This window comes from Oculina patagonica, chromosome 11 (assembly GCF_052425735.1).
Source record: "Oculina patagonica isolate OP01 chromosome 11, crgOcupat, whole genome shotgun sequence".
Taxonomy (NCBI): Eukaryota; Metazoa; Cnidaria; class Anthozoa; order Scleractinia; family Oculinidae; genus Oculina; species Oculina patagonica.
In genome coordinates, this window is record NC_135768.1 from 4,453,531 (window position 1) to 4,474,470 (window position 20,940).

Genomic DNA, 20,940 nt, shown 5'->3' on the forward strand with positions numbered 1-20,940 from the left:
TTGCCAAACACAGTAAGGTTTTAGACAGAAGCAGTCCTTCCAAAGAAAAAAGCGTCTTTTGCTGGAAATTAAAAAAAACACGAAATGCTATCTGGGGAAATTTGAACAAAATGTCATGAATTTTATGCCTGATGTTTTTAATTTTCTGCTTTTTGTTTAGGCGCGTTTTATTTCCGGCTAAGAATATAGGTTCTTTATATCCGGAAATCGAAAAATGCAGTTGAGAAAATTTATTTTTTATAACGTATTCATGGTTAGTTTCCGGTGCAAATCATTGTTCTGCCGAAAGTTCAATATGTGAGTGTGCTTTGGAATTGTTTGAAAGAAACTACAGTATTTTCTTTTCCGGTTGAACATGTTTTGCGTGAAAATTATGTTTTAAAATGCATAAAACTGCTCTCGGGAGGGGGCTTATGAATTATGAAAAATCTAAAGCTTTTCTTTTAGTGATTTACATTTAGAGTTCCTGTAAAAGACTTGAAAAGAACGGATTGTTTAGTTATTTTTTTCTGAAAATATTTCCCGCGTAACGAAAAGAGCCGACCTGTGCATTGGGCTGTAAATTGATTGACGGGCCAGGCTCTCTTGTGATTGGTCGTCGGGACGGAAGCCGTAGATTCTTCTGTAACGCAAGAAAACAGATCGCTTTTGGTTCGTCGCTTGTTCGGATTGCTGTGGATCGCTCGCGTAATCAGTTCGTAGCAAACTTGACATGACGATACAATAAAAGGCTTAGCAGAGGTCAGCGTGAAAGAAACGAAAAACTATGATTTTACGACGAAAGAGAGCATTTTAAAGCATCTTTGGGCCTTGGCTATGTGTTATGTCGCCTCGGAGTGCTTTCAACTGCGGGTTTTCGCATAAGAGGAATGGCGACTCCTCGGATCTCTTGGGACGTTTTCGTCCCTAGTTTACTTCAAACAGGGACGCAATTAACGAAATGGGAAGAGGTAAATAGATCTCCCAGCGTGTTTAACTCTTACACGATTCTGTGTGACGAAAAAGTCAAAGAATCAGGCTATTGCGGTGAACCGCTCGAAGCAACACAAGTGTGTTTTCGCACCAGGGATTCATGTAGTTTCACCATCAGATTTCACCGTGATCCGATCGCTGGTACTCAAGTTCTGAAGTTGATTTTCTTTCGTTTTCCAGGAGTCCAATGCGAGTCAAGTACTGTTTTGCAGTGTCGACAAACATGGCTTCTATTTTGCCTGGAAAGAAGAGGACAAGGTAGATAAAATGCTTGTTTGTTCACTTGCTAGAGCCGTTTTGAAAAATTCCACGAGCCGGCTCGACGCGAATGATTCTTGCCTGCGGTGTGCGGCACAATGTTTTGGGAAATCCTTACTTGTGTCAATGAAATATTTAAGATTCTTGTCCAAGGCTCTCTGGTTACTTTACCTTTTTTCTTTCTGCATAATAGGAAACAAATTGTCAGGATTTGTGTTATGTTACTGAAGTCAGACCAGGAGGTGTCCCTAAGGTAGGTTTTTTAACTATTAAAGCTTAGCTTTAAGCTCTAATATTCCTTCTTTGGAAAATTTCCATTGATCGAAGCCATTGCGGAATGGAAATTTTTGTGCAATTAAGATAATTGTTTTATATTTTGTTTTCAACACCGTCGAAAAATCGTTCTTATACGCGCCACTTTCTTTGCAGTTGAGGGAACTCGCAATGCGAAGGCGAAAGGTTTCAATGTGTACATTTCATTTTGTAGATTACAGCGTCTGGCAAACGTATCACGGTCGATATGTTTGTATGTTTGCATCCACTCTATCATTTAGTCAGTTTGTGGTTTTCTCGCACTAATATCAAACTGCCAAAAAGATTAGTTACCTATAGCGTAAGTTACTTTCATATTATAGCGTTCGAGAACAACAGATCGAGATTTGTCAGATTGTACGCGCGGCGATTCGAAACTCGTTAGTTCAGTCGAACATAGTGCTGTGGAAATGTGTATAATAATTCATTTAATTGTTTTGTTACTACAAATCCCTTAAACCACGCTGGTAGCTTTCTGGCTGATATAATTCCGTGTTTAAAGAGAACGTTTTCTGTTTGGTATCGTAGGAATTCAATGGTTGAAGTGCAGCCCCGACGCCTTTGTTTACTTTTTGAAAATTCGGAAGCCCTTGAATAATTACTTGCATTCGTACATGTAAAATCTATTTTTTCCACGTTCTGTTCGGGTGTCTGGGAAATTTTATAGGGGAACTGTTCTCTGTTGTTTATGAAACATTTCACTGCGAATGGGTGAAGTTTTGATTTTTTGTCTCTTGTAACATTGTATTCCATTCCATTTTGATTGCCAGAAAGTAAAATATTCGATTTAAAGGTCGTCCTGAATTCTATTAACTAATATAGCTTCCGCAACTGTAAGAATTATATATCGCCGGGTTTAAGCTTAAGTACTAGATTGGAAAACAAAATTAGGAAATGAAACTTGAAGGAGTATGCATAAAGCGATCTTTCGTGTTGTTTTGTAATTTTTTGTGTTTTTGGCAATAAAATGATTTTAAATTGCTGAGTAAGCTTCGTGTGGCGAAATCTTGCCAACGTAGGAATATTTCAAATAAAAAATTACCATTTTTACACACCGCTTATTGTCATTTTGGACATCTAAATATCAAGATTTTTGATGTTGTCGTGAATACCTGTCAAGTTTCTTGGGTTGTGCGTGTTTAAATTGAATATTTTGAGCTATTTTTCGCAAGCTTTAGATAACAAAAGAGAATTTTAATATCAGCGGCTCAGTGAGAGTTTTGTTGAATAAAATATCACGAATTAAAAGCATGCTGGTTCGCCTTTTTTCTATGGGTAATTAATTTTCACAGATTTTTTTGTGGTCAAAATTAAGTACGTATTTCTGTGATTTAAATTTAACTTGTTTTTCAGTATCCACGGGTTGAGTAAATTTAATATGTGAACATTCAGCTTATTTATTGTATCAGGAATGGTGATAAGAAAAGTTAAATATGCAAACATTTGTGACAGCTGAACGCATTTAGAGACCCTTGACATTTACACGCCAGTTTCAAGTTTGAAAATTGCTGTTTTGGTATAAATTTGTCGTAGAAAACTTGCTTTGCTTAAGAGCCTGTTTAGCAATTACCACATAGACGTTTTGACCAAAAAATTCAATACAACTAGATAGTTCAAACTGTGTGTCAGTTGAGAAGGCCATAAATAAATAAATATTTGGATTTCTTTTTATTCGTTTTCTTCTAAACTGCTGTTTGATCCTTTGGTCTCCAAACATCTTTCTCAGGAAACACCAATCGTATCTGTAACATTAAAAATCAATGTTTGATTCTTGTACTGGCTGTACAAATTGACCAGTTGACTTTAGATTTGTTCATATTTGATGACTTACAATCAAAATATTAAACACAGACAAAAAGGTTAAGAAAAAATTATATTAGTTGGGAGGCATAGTGGTATTAAAGGAGCTACGTCACAGGCAACGCATCTTGAAAATAGTTCAAGTTTCTCATTCGTAATCCGTCTAATTCTTCATCAATCCAAAGCATCCATGGTTATTTTCTGGTTTTTATGACTCATTGGGTGTTTTTCTACGTTGGAAAACTGCTATTTTGAGGTTTGCTTCAATTTGAGAGAAATAAGAAAAATGAGTCACTTAAAATACCATACCACTGCTCCGTTAATAATGGTTAGTGCGCTGGACCAGATCAAGCAGTCTAGGTTCAAGCCCTGGCCGGGGCATTGCATCGTGTTGTTGGGCAAGATACTTAATTCTCTCAACCCAGGTGTATTGAATGGGTACCAGCAAATTAAATGCTGGGGGTAACCCTACAATGGACTAGTATCACATCCAGGAAGCTGGGTAGAAATACTTTTTGTCACTTGATGATGAGGAAACTGGGATAAGCTCCTAAGCCTGATGGGCCACTAAAGGCCCAATTGGAGACATTACCTTGCAACTCTTCAGAGTAATCTTATACTTTGTGCATGTCCTGAATTTATTGTCAGTCCTTTCTATAAGACCTTAGGGGAATAGGTGACACTTAATATGAGTTTTTCTTTTACAATAATTATAATTTTCACATGACATAAAGAAAGTGTTGTGACAAGGATTTCCATTAAAGCTGTTGTTGTCTGGGTAATGTGGCTACTTTCTAAGAAGAACTTGTCAAGTACTTTAAAAGTGATATGTTTACTAGCAAAGCATGCAAAATTTTAAGAGGCGATCTTAAAAGGATTGCTTCCTACTGCCTCATTCAGTTCTTGTGTTTTTAATGTTTAAATTAACCTCTTAAGCTTCATTATTTGGTGCCCCATTTCACATCATTTGATTAGGACATGTGACGTTTGTTTCTTTTAGAAAGAATATGGTCTGGAACAATTTTCCAGAGAACATTGCATGATGTAAAATGGGCAAGAGATACAAAGCTTAAAAGGTTTATTATTAACAGTTTATACATCCAAATTCTTCAAATATTATTAAATTTGAGTGCATCAATATCTTTATTGAATTTGAAAAGATGCATATTTGAAGTAAAGTGAAGCCTGGAAATGATGTTTGTTGGGTGCCTGTCATTTTCTTCAGACCTAATGTCACCATTCTTAATGCGCAGCCTGTACCAGGTGTCCTTGTTTAGCACTATAGCACTTTATTTTTTATTTGAATTTTGCTATGTTGCCCCTAACAACAGCAGACTTTGCTGTTGTTAGGGGCAAAGTTTTCCCCACAAAGTAATTTTCCATTATTTTGAACTCTGAGTTCAAATGGAAAATTACTTTGTAGGGAAACTTTCCGCGTGTTGTAAGTGTGCAATAAAAATTATAATTAATTTTTGTTTAGTAAAATATTCTCTCCAGAACTAAATAACAGAAAAAATCTATTAAATGAAAGTCAAAACATTTAATAAATATCCTCATCTTTTTTTTAAAAAAAATTATTGTTGTAGTAGTTGGTTGTTATGGAAACTTATTACATGTAATCTTATACTTACCAAAGAATGATTGCAGTTTTTTTTTAGTATTAGTGGGAGTTACATTTATACAAAAAGTACTAATTAAAGGTACAATTATTTGACATTTTATTTTGGATAAAATAGTTTTATCCCACAAAGAAACTTATTTCTATATTTTGTTCATAGAAATTTAAACCCTTGCTTTAAACCATTTAGAGATGGCGATTAAATCTTCTAATGCATGTGTTACATTTGTGTTTGTTTTATTTTAGGATGTCAAATTACGAGAGTCGCTTTTAAGTGAAGGGGAAGGTGGAACATTAGAAGAAAGATCATTCACCATTATTTATGGCCCAAATCTTGTGGATGTCTCATACTTGCATTTGTGTGCCACATCCAGTAGAATTGCTGAGGTAAGCAGATAACTTCACTCTTGATTATCTTACATAGGAGGCGTGACAGCCTAATTAATGGTTAGTGGGAGGGACTCCGGATCGAGCGGTCCAGGTTCGAGCCCTGGCCAGGGCACTGGGTTGTGTTCTTAGGCAAGACACTTTACTCTCATAGTGCCTCTCTCCACCCAGGTGTGTAAATGGGTACTGGCGAATTTACTACGGGGGGTAAACTTGTGATGGACGAGCATCCCATCCAGGGGGGAGTAAAAATACTCCTAGTCACTTCATGCTACGGAAACCGGGATAAGCTCCAGCCTGATCAGCCACTTGGCTTGACAGCAGGCTTTACCTTTACTTTGATGATCTTACTGCACAGCACTCTAACTGTTGCTCGATTGGCTATGTTTGAAAAACAAGATGAAAGTCTTTCTGCTTATGGTCAAATCTCTTTGCTTTAAACCTTTCCATCCTTGCATGCTCTAAAACCTATTTTCTCTTTAGTGTTAGGCATACATTTAAATTTAAGTTGTGAGAATTTCATTTCAAATCACAAAATCATCTGCTAGTTGACTGTTGCCAACAGGTTTCTTTGTGTCGTATATATTCACTAATTAAAATGTATTTCAATCAACTGTACTGCATCTGATACGTTTGTGCATCTTGAAGCTGGGCAAACGAACTAAAGGTTTTACTTCTAAATGCATCACATAGTTGTCTTAAGACAAGTCACATAAAACAGCAGACACATAATTTCTCTGGATGAGTTATGCATCTCTTGTATAAGAGAAACTAATCAAATGGAGCTAAGCCAATCAGGTTTAAATTTGCCAATAGTTGGAGAGCAGAAATGGTGCAGTGGTGAGAGCACTCGCCTCCCACCAATGTGGCCCAGGTTCGATTCCAGCCTGGTGCATGTACTATATGTGGGTTGAGTTTGTTGAGGGTTTTGGCCTTGCACTGAGAGTTTTTCTCTGTGTTATCCAGTTTTCCTCCCTCCTGAAAAACCAACTTTTCCAAATTCCAATTCGATCTGGGTAGAGGACCTGCATGCATGAAAACCAGCTAGAGCTGACGCCAGACATCAGATCGTCGCCCCACCCTCCTCCCCGCAGTGATGACTCACCTTTGTGCCTTAGCTCCTGCTCCTTTCCGCCTCCGAGCTCGCCATTTCCCATATCTTATCCCAACCTGGGGCGTTTGGGAGTGGGGGCTCAAAGTGGGAATTTATTACAATTATTTGAGAAGTCATCTTTACCCTCAACAACAGTGAACTAAACTCTAGACACAAACTTTTAGTTTACACGTAAACCAACATATTAATTAATGGTGTTGCTATGGCCAACAGGAGTGGGTTAAAGGACTCAGTCCATTATTACACAACCTCAAGATTTACAATGCCAGCATCTTGACACAGCTACTAAAACTGTAAGTAGCCACAAGAAACACACAGCTAATTATTACAATAATTATAATTTATGTCAGGTAGTACTGAAGGTCAAAGGGGATCCACATAGTGGTTAACATGATGTACTGCAGTTCTAGAGTTAAGGTTTTTTTTAACATGGCATGGGTTACAGTACTAGTGTTCTTGGGCAAGACACTTCACTCTACTATGATTGGACTTCTCTTCACCTACATCAACAACCACTAACGATGAGCTAATTACTTTGGTAATGTACTGGTCTGCATGTATGATATACTGATCATGGGGATAGAGAAATCTTTTAAAAAATACTTAGCATTTGTCGACAGCTACTGGGCTAGTTACTTTGTAAATGTACTGGTCGGCATTTATGATATACTGATCAAGCCAGGGATAGACATATCTTCAGTTAGCTTCTGTAGACAGGTACTTACTTGACCACATTAACCAAACTGACAGAGACAAAGATCTCTTTCATCATAGTGCAAATCCATAGCCACCGGGCACATCTGTCACAGTTTTATAATAATTAAATCTTGATCAGAGAATGATATAGACATCCTTTGGGATTATTAAATAGCTTAGTTGATTATCAACTGGAAGTTGATAAAGGTAAATAAAACACTGTAGCGGATTTTAAAAAGCTGATAAAGGACTATTGCTTGAAACATCAGCTTTTCAAAATTCACTACCACAGTTTATTTACTGATTAAGTTTTCAGCTTCCAGTGGGTAATCAACTGTTTCACTCGTCTGCTGACACAGAACAACAGTTTCTTTAGATACTTTTGACTTTGTTCGTGAATAAATAACCACTGGCCTTGTAACTTTGTTAATCTACTAGGCTATGTTTGTCACACTAATGTACTGATCAAAGTCGTAGTCTGAATATTATTCTGGATCAATAGCCTCTGGCCTTGTGACTTTGTTAATCTTCTAGGCTATGTTTATCACACTAATGTACTGATCAAAGTCGTAGTCTGAATCTTATTCTGGATCAATAGCCTCTGGCCTTGTAACTTTGTTAATCACATTAATGTACTGATCAAAGCGGCAGATGAATCTTAGTCTGGATCAATAGCCCCTGGCCTTGAAACTTTGCAAATCTGCTAGTCCACATTTACCACACTGATATACTAATCAAACCAGGGATAGACATCTCTTTGTCTGAATCAATAGCCACTGAGGTGGAAGCTTTGTATAGTTTACGATAAAAATTTTAAAATACCCACCAGGTGGCAATCTGCTCGCCCAGGTTTACCAAACTAGCATCAGGTATAGACATCTTTTTGTCTGAAGCAAATAGCCTCAAGTCACATTTATTTAATAACCAAATCAGTAGCCATTTATTCTCAGTATCAGTGACAGAGATAAATGGCAAAGATGCCTACCTAAAAAAATAAAAATATTGGAGATGCTCCTTTGTGTTTCAGTAGCTCTTCTTCGTCCCCAGAATGGAGTAAAAAAAAGATCTCACCCAATTCAACCAATATAGTGGTCAAATGTTAAAAAAAATCCCCCTCAATATTGCCGAAATCAGTTAGAAAACGCGTAGTTGAAGTACTATCCTTCCTATCCGGAATATTTGGTGTCCATACTGAGGGGTGCCCAGGTACTGGGGGTGATCCTATTCGGCAGAATAGCAGAATGACAGAATGTCACTAGTTTGCTTGCCATTAGCTTCACCCCGGTTTGCTTTTGGTTAGCTTCACCCCAGTTTGCTTGTGGTTAGCTTTTACTCCGGTTTGCTTGTGGTTAGCTTTTATTGGTTGGTTAGGGAAATCCAGGCTAAGATATGTCTATTTTTAGTTCACTGGATTAACTTTTGTAATTATATTTTTCCCATTTAGCTATGTTAAACTCACCACTCACTTGGTGAGTCCTTCCAACAAGATTTCCGTCAAGAAGTAAGTTGTGAGAACATTGTTGTTTTGGTGTAATTTTAACCTGTGCATTCCCAAGAAAGGTCAATGTGTGGTTTCTCCTTATAATGTCAAGGCAGTTTTGTCTTGTAGCATAACATAACTTTAAGGAAACAATTCTGCATATAGAAAGTTACTATTAAGAAATTGGTTGCCATTGTCAATTTCTTTTTGTGCCTTGATTTGTAAATTGTCAGGGTTTGTACGGTCATGAAAAACCTGGAAAGTCATGGAAATTTAGAATTTGAATTCATTTTCCAGGCCTGAAAAGTCATGGCATGTGGGTCATGGAAAGTCATGGAAAATGGTATTGATTCTACAAAATAATTTATAGGCAGGTTATTTTTTTTTGGTGAAGAATAGGGTAAAAACGTACCCAAAATCAAGGTAATTTTTGAAAATTCCAAGAAAAATGGTCAAACTTAGATCATGGAAAACTTTGAAAAGTTGTGGAAAAGGTCATGGAAAGTCATGGAATTTCAAAAGCTCAAAAGAGTACGAACCCTGATTGTGAGACTTATGATGAACTGACAGACTTGTCAATGCCTGTTTCTCTTCTCCCCCTTTTTATAAGCATCTGCAAATGTCTAAATGTCGGGAAGTATGAGCAGAGAGTGTTAGAGGGTCTAGAAGCCATGAAACTTCCTTGTGGAAAGGTAAGGAATATTGTTAAAACCTGGTCTGACTTACCGGTGGTAGACCTGTCAATTCTCACACATTATGCGTGAGTCTCACGCCTGGAGATCCAAATGTCGATCCCACTCATATAGGCCTATTTCTCACACCTGACTGACAAATGTGGATTTCTTACTCTCAAAACCAATTCAAAATAATATCCAGAAAATGCGCATTGTTATTCGTGTTTGAGTCAATTTCACGCACTTCGGCAATGTTTGAAAATCGTCAGAACATCTTCAGTACTCTTTGTCAATCCTCGGAAGATGTCAGAACATCTTCGGAAATATCTGGAAATAGTTGGAACATCTTTGTAAAATATGGAGATTGCAATAATTGTATATCTCACACCTTTGACTTAGGAAAGTTGGCAAGTATATGGTAGATATTATTCTTCTGTGAAGGAGGCATGGAATTTTCTCAATGAGGGCCCTTGCTGGGTGGGGGTGGGAGGTACTAAGAGTTTTTGTAGGGGAGACTTTGGCCCGGGGTCCAACCATAACCCTTTATATAGGTCCATTTTTGACAGAAAAGAAAACCCTTCTGTATAACTTTGATAGAAAATGCTACCTCTTTTACATATATCTACAGTAAGGACACTGCTTCTCTTGTCTAAATTTTTTCACTCGAATAACCCCTTAAAATACTTCATAGATGAATCAACTATTCATTTTGGTCTATTCAAGATTATTTTAAAGGCCCTTTTGTTTACCTAAATGATGATTTTTCATACCATTGTATAGACAATTACTCGTGAAAACCCTACCCTTTTAAAAACCTCTAGCCTGAGAAAGGTCCCCCTTTCTTGGGGGGAGGGGGGCTTCCTGTATAGTCCACTATGTAGCATACCCTCTCTCCCCACCCTGAAGGCAAGGTGGGAAAGAGCTCAATATACTAAGGAGGGTAAGGAAGTTGCTCTAGTGCAGTTGATGATTGGAATTCAGTGTATATAAAAAGCATTTTGATTTTTTGTTCATTAGACAGATGAGCTGGACTGTGCATCTTTCAGCTTTGAGCAGTTTTATCAACTCTACTTGAAAGTGTGTGCCAGGCTAGAAATTGAACACCTATGTTTGAAATGGTAAGGAAGAAATGAAACATTTACTAATAAATGTTCATGTGCCTATTGTAGTTTGACATTTCCTGTAGGCTGCAGTTATTCCAATTTATATTTGTTAAGTAACAACTTCATTGCTCAATGAAAGTTGGGTGCGTGGGACTTCAAAGAGCCTTCACTTTTGGCACAGCCAGTTCCTAGATGAAGAGGCACTCAATGGCAAGCAAAACCTGGCAACCCAATAAGAGGCTAGATATGTTACAGGATAAACCTTTCCCGCACTCGCTCCATTGGCTACGAAAAATGATTTTCTTGATCCCACTAATTCCAGATCGGATTGGAATTTAGTAGTGTTGGATTTTGTGGATGGAGAAAAACTGGAGAATCCGGAGAGAAAAACCCTTGGAGCAATGATCAGAGCCAACAACAAACACAACCCACATATGACGTCGGGTCCAGGAATTAAACCTGGGCCACATTGGTGGGAGGGGAGCACTCTCACCACTGCAACATCCCTGCTCCTGCAAAATAGCGAGGCAAAACAAACCAAACATGCTTGTCCGTCAAGAGCACATGGAATCCTGGAATACGATTAAGTGATTAATTAATTAATTAATTAATTTATATTTATTATTGATAAGTTTATTGTTTTTCTACAATTTTTCACAGGGGTGGAGGTAAAGCACCTTACCTGAATGTAAACCAGCTGGTCAATTTTCTAAACCAGGAACAGAGAGATCCACGACTGAATGAGATTCTTTACCCCTACTACAACAAGGAGAAGGCTCTTTCATTGATCTGGAAATATGAGAAATCTCTGGATAATCTTCAAAGAGGTATTGAAACAGTTAAAATACAACAGTGTCAATGATTCTTGCAGTAATTAATCAGAATGTTTTTTGTGACAAAATGTTAAAATTACTTCCAAAATTATGCCTACACATCTAAAGATCTGAAATTTGCAAGACAGTAAAGGGGCATTGTGGCCATGGGGTTTTTGCTCTTTCACTTGCAACCTTAAGAATTACTGTAAAAGCTCTTTAAAGCTCCCCCCATCTTTTAAGCCCCTCTCTCTTGCTAATAGTTATTGCTCCACACCATCTATTTCAAGCTCTTAAAAAGTAAATACTTAGATGCCTAAAAAACAACGGCCCTTTATATCTGCAATCGCTTTTTAAAATACGGACAGGTGTTAAGTACAACTTGCGTGGCTACGGCACAAAAATGGAACAACAAAGCGTCTCAACAGCATGGCTTGAACATTCATTTAGCAATTCGATTAGACGCATTTGGAATGGTTTACCTATTGAAGTCCGCCAGGCCGAAGATCTCGCATCTTTTAAGAAATTACTGTCCGAATCCAAATTACCTATAGAAGAAAGCTGCAGTTGCTCTTTCTGTTGACTGTAATTTTTAAAGACCTTTTTAATTGTAATTTTAGCTTCATTTTTAATTAAAATTGTTATTTTTTAATGAACTTTTTATTGTAATTTTAGATACCTTTTTAATTGAAATTGTAATTACCTTTTAACTAGAATTATATTTAGATTTCTATTTATTCATGTCATAATCACAATTGTACATATACACTTTTTACCTTTTTAACCGTCTTTTATTTGTAATTTTTAAACCTTTTTCATTTCACGAGAGCGTTTTAACGAGCTACGGCTCCTAAGCTCTTCGTGTATAAATAAATTATGTCTAATTATGTCTATACATTAGGTCTATATGATTTTCCTTCATTATTGACTCCTAGCTTGAATATTAGTGCACGTGTTTTGATCAACAAATTTACTGTTGTGCTATTTTTGCAGATCGCATCACTGTTAATGGACTGACAAGATATCTGTTGAGTGAGGACAATCTTCTCATGATGCCAAACAGAGTGGAAATTTACCAAGACATGACCCAGCCTCTCTCGCACTACTTCATCAACTCGTCACACAATACATACCTTGTAGGTGAGTAACTTCTTCCAATCATTAACTCGTTGTGCAACATTTACCCTCTGGGCGAGTTACTACTATTTTAATTTGTGCTATGACCCTGTGCTCTTAGTACAGCAGAGAAATTGAGTAACTCGTCACACAACACAAACCTTGTTGGGTGAGCCACTACACATACCTTGTGGTGTGTTAACTGCTTGGCTCAGTTGTAATGCCTGATTTAAGGGGGCGCTGCCCAAAATGTCTGCTAGAGAATATGGAGTTGTGAAGAAGAGCTTATTTTCTTGAATTTGATAGGCCGTCAGTTTGGTGGCAAGTCCTCAGTGGAGATGTATAGACAATGCCTGCTGGCAGGCTGTCGGTAAGATAGTTGTTTGTTAAGAAATATTTTGGTCAGCTGTAAAGTTCTAGAAGTAAGGACCTATGAAATGTAGTTACTCTCTGGAAGTAGACATAAAATTCTTGGTTCTTTGCAAATCTTTAAGTAAATGTATTGATCCTCCTGGAAGTAATGATGCTTCGAAAGAATTCTATCGTTACTTATTGTCAGACGGGATAGGTTTACAGAAGATACTCTTCATCCCTTCTCATTAAACAAAGACTGACTCCCTCCTCAAAACTTTTGTATTAATGTGGATTGATCCACATATGGTACATGTTTAAGCTACCCCAAAAAAAGTGACCCCCAAGCTGTTACCCTCTCTCACCAAAAGTTGCAGTAATGAAAATCTGCTAAATGCAAAGGTAATAGGTGTCGCTTCTTTTAGAAATTAATGGTATTATTAGCACTTCTGGCATTGACTGATGTGTGGTAGAGATGATTAAAAGTGGATTTTCTTTCTTATTGAACGTGTTTCATATTAGGTGCATTGAACTGGACTGCTGGGATGGGCCTGGTGATGAACCCATCATAACACACGGCAAAGCTATGTGCACTAACATCATGTTCAAGGTAATAAAATAAATAGCAGCAACAAACTCAATCCACATGGGATTTTGGCTGCATTATTTGATAGCAGGTGAGAGCTCTCACTCCTATCCCAACCCTGCTCCCTTGGTGGGTGCTGGTTAGTGCCTTTCAGTTGAACACCTCCATTTTTCACCTGCAGGTGCATATTTTCTCTCCTGCCCCCCCCCCCTACCAAGGGCTGTAAACAGCTGATCCCTCCCTTAGACAGACATTTTCTCGGACTATACCATTTTGGACTATATAATATAATGTACAGTCCAACCTCCGCTGATGGACAGTTTTTCCTTGGTGGACACTTCCCATAAGCGGACACTTAGTTATGTTCCCAACCACTTACAGACACGGCATACTTAACCTCCCAGACGTGGTCACCTCTCCAAAGGGGACAGTTTCACTGGTACCAAGAGTGTCCACTTGCAATAGGTGCAACTGTAATGGAATATAAGACACGTAATTGTCACGACTCATCTTGCTTAAACGACAGGTTTTTCCAGGCAAATAGTGCAAAATGATGTAAATTAGTTATTTTTGTTTTTAATTCTAGGATGTAATAGAAGCGATACGTGACTCAGCATTTGTGACGTCAGAATATCCAGTGATACTTTCCTTTGAGAATCACTGCAGGTATTTATGGTTGTTTATTCTGTGAAAGAGATCACAGTTCCCAATGTCATGCCCCAAGTAGTATGAGATATTTTTCTAAGCATGAAGTGACTAGGAGTATTGGTTCTCCCTCTGGATGGAGTGCTAGTCCATTTCTGGTAACTCCCGGGATTTTGAAAGGTTGCACCCAAACAGTCTGTTTGTAGTACCCATTTATACTTCAGGGCTTGGTTGTTCAAAGAATGGAAAATGCTATCCACCAGATAAATTGCTGTCAAATGGGTACCCCAGTAAGTTTTAACAAAACAAACCACGCTATCCACTGGATGGCGATTTATCCGGTGTATAGTGTTATCCACCCTTTGAACAACCGGTAACAGGGTAGAGGGACCCACTGAAAATGGAATTGTCTTGCCCAAGAACACAACATGATGGCCTAAGCCATGGTTTGAATAAGGACTTGTTGATCCAAAGACCAACACACTTACATTTAGCCACAGTAAACAGGGCCGAGGACAGGATTTTGCTTGGGTGGGTGCAGGCAGCAGAAGTGTGAGTGTCTAGGGAGGTCTGGGGTATTCTCCCCTGGGAAATTTTGAAAAATCAAGTCCTTGAAGTCCACATTTCCTGCATTCTGAGATTCATTTAAACCCTCACTCCCTGATTAGAAATACCTTTCTGGCTTGTGGGGGTGGGGTTGCAGACACACCCATCACTACCCCCTGCCTATGGCCCTGGTCAATTTGCTTTCTCATGGTTTATTTGCAGCAAGTACCAACAGTACAAAATGGCTTGTTACTGTTCTGATATCTTTGGAGACATGCTTCTAAAGCTGCCTTTGGATAGTCATCCAGTGAGTTTCTTTTTAACATCATTTACTTTTCATTTTCTGCTGCATGGCAGGACACAGAATAATTTTTAATTTTGATCAGTATAATTTCAGAGGTGAATATAAGAATTGGGCATTCTGATTGGGTTGGTAATCACTGCACGAGAGGTGATTATAGCTACATTTGAAGGCTTGGTCACTAAGCCACACTGAACATGGCGGCATTTGCTGAATTGAAATTTTTGTCCATTTTAAATGAATTCACAGTCTTGGATATTCAAAACATTGGAAATTTTGAAAATAAACTACCGTGAAGGCTTTTGGACTGAAAATATTCCAAGAAATCCATAATCGATGTGTGGGTGATGGATAAAGAGACTGATACTTTAGGCTTATGTTTCATTCCTCTGATAAGGTTCTCTCAATTTCTTTTTAAGATTGAGGAAGGCAGACCTCTTCCATCACCAAGCCATCTGAAAAGAAGAATAATCGTAAAGAACAAGAAACTAAAGCCGGAACAGGAAACAGAAGGTAAAAGAACGAACACTTCTTATCTTCCCACATAGGTTTAGTCCCTAAGAGTTTTTTTTTCCCCCATGCATGATGCCTTGGCAAGTAACTGCAGTTGTACACTCCTAGTAAGCAGCAAGTTGTCAGAGTCTGAAAACTATTGTCAGTATCATCCTCATATACTGTAAATAAAACCCCTATACAGCGGCCATCTCTGGTAAGTAGGCATGACCACCTTTTGGCTGTCACACTGAAGGCTCTACTGTTGTGTCCCCCCCCCCCTTCCCTTGATTGCTTTACTATGTACAACACTGATATTTTACCCCAGATTTCTGGAACTACTGATTTTTCAAGGGAATTTTTGCTTCTTAATTTGTACCATAAAGTAACTAACACGCAAGGCCTAAATACTTTAACTTTGTTCATTAATTTCGGTCCTTTTAGATTTCAATGAAATTTTCAGTGATTTTGAAGCAACAGATACTTCAGGTATGTATTCTAGATATTAATTTTTCCAGGGTTTAAATTTTCAAAAAGTTAAGGTGGCTCTGAACCCTCCCTGGAGAATTAAAACTCTCCAAAAAGTTGTATCTTTACATGCTGATCACAAGTTCGATAATAAGAAATGGGGATCACCAAGCTCGTTTTTGAGTGATAAGCACTAAAGCTAAAATTAAGAGTGTATTTAACAGGTTATACCGTTGCTATAGTAACCTATTTACCATTGAAAAGGCATTTAGTTTGATACCATTATTGTCGCATCAAGTGATAAAGAGTGGTAGTCTTGATCCAACAAAAAATAAATGCTGGGAAGCACTGTGAATGTCACCAGCCACCATGAGCTGTTGAAACAAAAATAATTATTATAATAATAATGATGATGATGAATATAATAGTGATGATGATGATAATGATGACGATAATGGTTTACTTGTTGCACATCCATAAAGTAACAGAAACACAATGTCAGACCAGTTGAAACTGAGCGAGGCTTTATTTTATCGTTATTTACCCAATGCAGGATTTCGAGGTGGAAGCATAAAAGAAACAGCAATAATCGATGATGAAATTGAAGAGGAGGAAGAAGCGCAGGAAAGTGATAATGATTCTCGTGGCCGTTCTTTTAGTAGTGAGGAATTTGACAAAATCATGGCATACAGTGAAAAAGTATGCAATGACCTTTTACGAGAATCTGCTACAACTGTGGCAGAAGAATCGTCACCTGAGGATAAGGCAGTTACACTTGATGACATAGCTCAGTACAGAGCTGAATCGGAGTACTCAAATTATCTTCTTTCAAAGATTTTTAATGAGGCAGGCTTAAATGGCATGTCAAAGGACATGGAAAATACCTTTGTCATGTCTCGGAACAGTAGAAACTTTCTAGAAATGCAAGGTATTGAGATACTTGCTGATAATTGTAGCTCTGAAAGTAGCCCAAGATCGTCAAGAACTAGCGAAGAAGTGCCTTACTCTGGGACTCGCGTGTCAGGAATTTCTCTAGCTTCAACTTTGAGTGCTGCCTCAGATGGCTCGACAGACAGTGATAGTCTTTCTATAACACCGACAGTTACAGTGACAGACAGTGGGGAAACATGTTACAAGTTTCCGTCTACCAAAGAAGAAACAAGCACTACAGAGGTTGCGGCTGTACATAAACCATACAGAACTAATGGAGCCCTTGAATCCATTCAGGAAGTGTCTGATGCAACTGAAAATGACCACCATACAAACGGCGAAGATTCCGATGATAGTTCATTAAAATCTGACGGAAAAAAGTTGTACACGGATTTAGAATCTGAGGACAGTGACCAGAAGAATAATAACAATTCATCTGTTATACAATGCAACGGCAAAGTGGATAGCAGAAGAACACATTCTTCAGTGCAGGCGACAAATTCTGGAGCTTCTTCTACAAGAAGCAGTAAAGACTCATCTTATGATCCAAAATTTGTTTGCGGGAGAAAAGAGAGTAATGCAAGCACTCAGAGTGTTGAGTCGAATCCTGAGGATGATGAGGAGAGGGACTCGATCAGTGAGATTAAGAAGAGAGAGGAAAAACTAGCAAGCTTTGGGAGTTCACTAAGATTGAACATGGGGGGAAGAAGGTAGGTAAAGTTAATTGAAAAGTTTAAGCTAAGGGTCAGGTAGCAGTTTTTGCTAACTCTCACAGGAATGCCTTGCTACCCTTTGACAGGACTTTAGGAGGCCCCCCCCCCTAAACAAAAATAAAATAAAATAATAGCAACTGCTACACAAGAGGACCAGTTAAATTAAAAGCTTGCAAGAGCTGCTACACTTCTGAAAGCTAGCTGACTCCCAGATAGGGATGTATTCAAAATCATTACAAAAATTTACGGTACTTGCGATTATACTCAGATATCAAATCCACATTTTTTCCATTCTGTTGTAGAGGTAACTCTATATAAATTATTAAATATGTATTTTTAAGACATCAAGAACGGCAAGCCTTACTCCTGAGGACATGGAACTCCTTGGTCAGTTCAGTGGAACTGTGGAAACTACAGGGAACATTCATCCCTACCTATCATCTCTGGTGAATTACATTCATCCAGTACGGTTCAGTGGATTCGATGAAGCAGAGAGTAAGTTTATTTTGTTAAGGATATTGAATGTTTTTTTCTTTCTTTCTTTCTCTGCTTAGTCCTCTTCCCTCCCTTCTCCTACTCTTTTCCCTCTCCTCTCCTCTCCTCTCCTCTCCTCTCCTCTCCTCTCCTCTCCTCTCCTCTCTTCACACTTTCCCCCTTTCCCCCCCCCCCCCCCCCCCCCCCCCCCCCCCCCCCATCCTCTCTTCTACTTCTCTCCCCTTCTTCCCCTTATATCCTCTCCTCTCCCCTCTTCACCCTCCCTTCTCTTCTCTTTATTCTTCTCCTTTCCCCTCCCTCCTCCCCCTCTTGTACAACAACTGGTGATAGGAATTAGTTTTTGAGGTTTTGCATTTCTTGCAGAGAAAAACTTGTCCCATCACATCTCTTCATTTAACGAGTCAACAGGATTTGGTTTACTGAAAGCAAGTCCAGTGGAGTTTGTGAAGTATCCTTTTGTGCAACTTGATTTGGTCCTTCCATGTCAGTGGCAGAACCAGAGCATGAACTAAGGAGGGGTTCACCCAAAATTTTTTTAGGAAGGGGCTGGGGGTGGAAGGGGGAACAGGGGGGTTTGAGCCCCCTGCCTCATGTGCCTTTAACTCCCGTTTCCCATATCTTTTACTTCCGCCTCCCACCCCTTTCCGTAACTGTTCTCTTTTTTTTGTCCCATATCTATTGCGAAATATAACAACATGTTGCAGAAATTTTACTCGTTTTTTTCTCGGTTCCCGCCACCTTAGGAATCCCGCTTCCCACCCCCCTTTTCTCCCGGGCTCCTACCCCCCTTCCCCTCCATTAGGGGAGTTATTAAGAAGAAAAAGTCTTTTACTGAAAAAAGAATGGGTCGGGGCCTCCCAGGCCCCTCCCCTAGATCTGCCTCTGCATGGAGGGGTGAATTTTGCAGTACAGATCTGACCAACTCAGGGCTTGAGACTAGCGGTAGCCAACTAGCCAAAGGCTAGTAAAAATGCAGGTTTGGCTAGTAGGTTTTGGCCTTTCACTAGCCAAAATGGCTAGTGAAAAAGTCAGGCATTGGCAAGAAACCGCATTTATTAAAATCGTCTTTCAGAGAATATAACTAAGTAAACTGTTGACATTACAGAATGTGAAGCTTTAAACAATCTAGTTGACAAAAACGCATGTACATATACAATTTTTATAGTGAAGAACAAAGCCGAATTTTGAAAGAAAAAAAAAACATGAAGATTTTAGGAACATTTAACGGCTCAAGGTTTAAACATTATCGCACATTGTTTTCATCCTCCCCCCCTTAAAAGAAGAACTATGCTTAAAAATTGTGGCTAGTAGAAAATAAGTTTTGGCTAGTGAAATCAATGCTGTCACTAGCCACTTGGCTAGTTAGCAAAAAAGTTAGTCTGGAGCCCTGCCAACTTGTGCTGGAGTGGCCATTATAATATTATAATTTATGAATCTACTACTTATTCGCAGCTACTTAAATCAACAACTTTTTACAATTTCATGAAAAATCACTGTATTTAATTAGTTGCTTACTAATTTAAAAGTTGCTTTCTAGCAGGCACATATGTGATCCCCGAAATCTCTGAAATAAAATAGTTGCTAAGTCTCGTATTAGTAAGAAAGATTGCTTTATCTAGTGGCCCAATACTTTAGTGTTAAATCTATGGAAAATTTACATGTTCAAAAAATTCTTGACTGTTGATTTAGATATAACAAACGACAAATGTCCAGGATTTATCCCAAGGGAAGTAGAGTTGATTCAAGCAATTACATGCCACAGGTAGGCATGATAGGGTGCCTGTTTTTTGTTGTACATCTTCTGACTTTAAAACAAAACCTGTTCCCTATACTAGGAAAAGCAGGGCTTCAAATAAGACTGGGCATCCATTGGAGCTCTGGCGGGTATTGTGTTGTTCCATAAAATATACTGTACATCCCCAAAGAGGTTTTTTGGTTTGACACCCCCCCCCCCCTAACACACATACATACCTCCAGAAATTGCAGTTTAGCTTCAAACTTTTGAGATCCCCCCACCCCTTGGATCTTATGATGACCTTCCATGGGGTGGGTATGGATATTTCCAAGAACTTAGGTACCTGGGATCCCATATTTTAACACCCAGAGCATGCCGCACAGGTTGCTACTGAAACTGTTGTTAGTAGATATTTATTTTTGTAAAGGAAAAAAAAAAAAAAAATCAGACGCAATATTTGTTACTTTATTTCTCACTTTCACCTTCTCTTGCTAGGTGTTCTGGAATGTTGGCTGTCAAATGGTTTCACTTAACTTTCAAACATCAGGTATCAACATATGCAATTTTGTAGTGTTACTTTAGTGTGGAAATTATGGCTCAAAATGTGACTGTGTAATAACCCAAGTAATACTATGGACTATTTCTGTGAAAAAAATTCCTTTTTGTCAATTTATATCTGTAAATATCTCTAGTATGAAATACTAAAAATTAACAAAAATATGTGAACTTTTTAACCTCCACAGACTTAGCCTATCAGCTGAATGATGGAAAATTTGAATACAATAAAAGATGCGGGTATGTTACATGTATATTGCTGTTATTCAAGTTATGTTAATGAAAGCCAACATAAGTTTTTGGTTTCATCCGTACTAAAATGAAGGACTGAGAGCAAGAAGAACACATCGAGTTTTGGCCAATTGAAAACTGTCACAAACAACTCCAAATTTCTCACGCAAGTTCGTTTCCGTGTGCTAAACATTGATCTGTATTCAAATTCGCTGGACCTAGCTTCGTTGTTCAGAAATTACGTATGCAAAGAACAAAGGCGTTTTGCAAAGCTTACGTTCTCCATAGTCAGCCAGCAGTATGAGTTTTTCGACACATCACGTGTAAATCTTTCCTTCTAGCGTTATTTAACTGTCCGGGGAGGTTGAAAAACTTGTCAGAGCCATGCTTTTAGTTTCTAGCCGCCATGTTGAGGATTCGCTTTAAGAAAAAGACTGGATATCACATTGTGACGCGATGTCACCTGATAGGTGTCATGTGAGAGGAAAGAGAAAAAAATGGCCGTTTGTTCCTGAAAGTCAAAGCCTTCGGTTAGTTTTAGCGTAAGTGC

The 20,940-nt window shown here is 38.4% G+C and overlaps 1 protein-coding gene across 1 annotated transcript in view; it reads left to right on the forward strand.

Moving 5' to 3' along the window:
• The first annotated feature begins 638 nt into the window (after positions 1-638).
• Positions 639-20,940, forward strand: part of LOC144630636 (1-phosphatidylinositol 4,5-bisphosphate phosphodiesterase beta-4-like) — a 31,546-nt gene continuing 11,244 nt past the window's right edge. The window contains 22 exon segments of the mRNA XM_078489009.1: positions 639-950; positions 1,153-1,230; positions 1,424-1,483; positions 5,207-5,347; positions 6,675-6,754; positions 8,602-8,658; positions 9,248-9,329; positions 10,329-10,429; positions 11,075-11,241; positions 12,220-12,366; positions 12,649-12,712; positions 13,216-13,303; positions 13,866-13,945; positions 14,693-14,777; positions 15,191-15,284; positions 15,708-15,752; positions 16,285-17,375; positions 17,716-17,869; positions 18,233-18,317; positions 19,559-19,631; positions 20,100-20,151; positions 20,348-20,399. Coding sequence (XP_078345135.1) covers positions 870-950; positions 1,153-1,230; positions 1,424-1,483; positions 5,207-5,347; positions 6,675-6,754; positions 8,602-8,658; positions 9,248-9,329; positions 10,329-10,429; positions 11,075-11,241; positions 12,220-12,366; positions 12,649-12,712; positions 13,216-13,303; positions 13,866-13,945; positions 14,693-14,777; positions 15,191-15,284; positions 15,708-15,752; positions 16,285-17,375; positions 17,716-17,869; positions 18,233-18,317; positions 19,559-19,631; positions 20,100-20,151; positions 20,348-20,399 — 2,957 coding nt within the window. The 5' untranslated portion in view covers positions 639-869.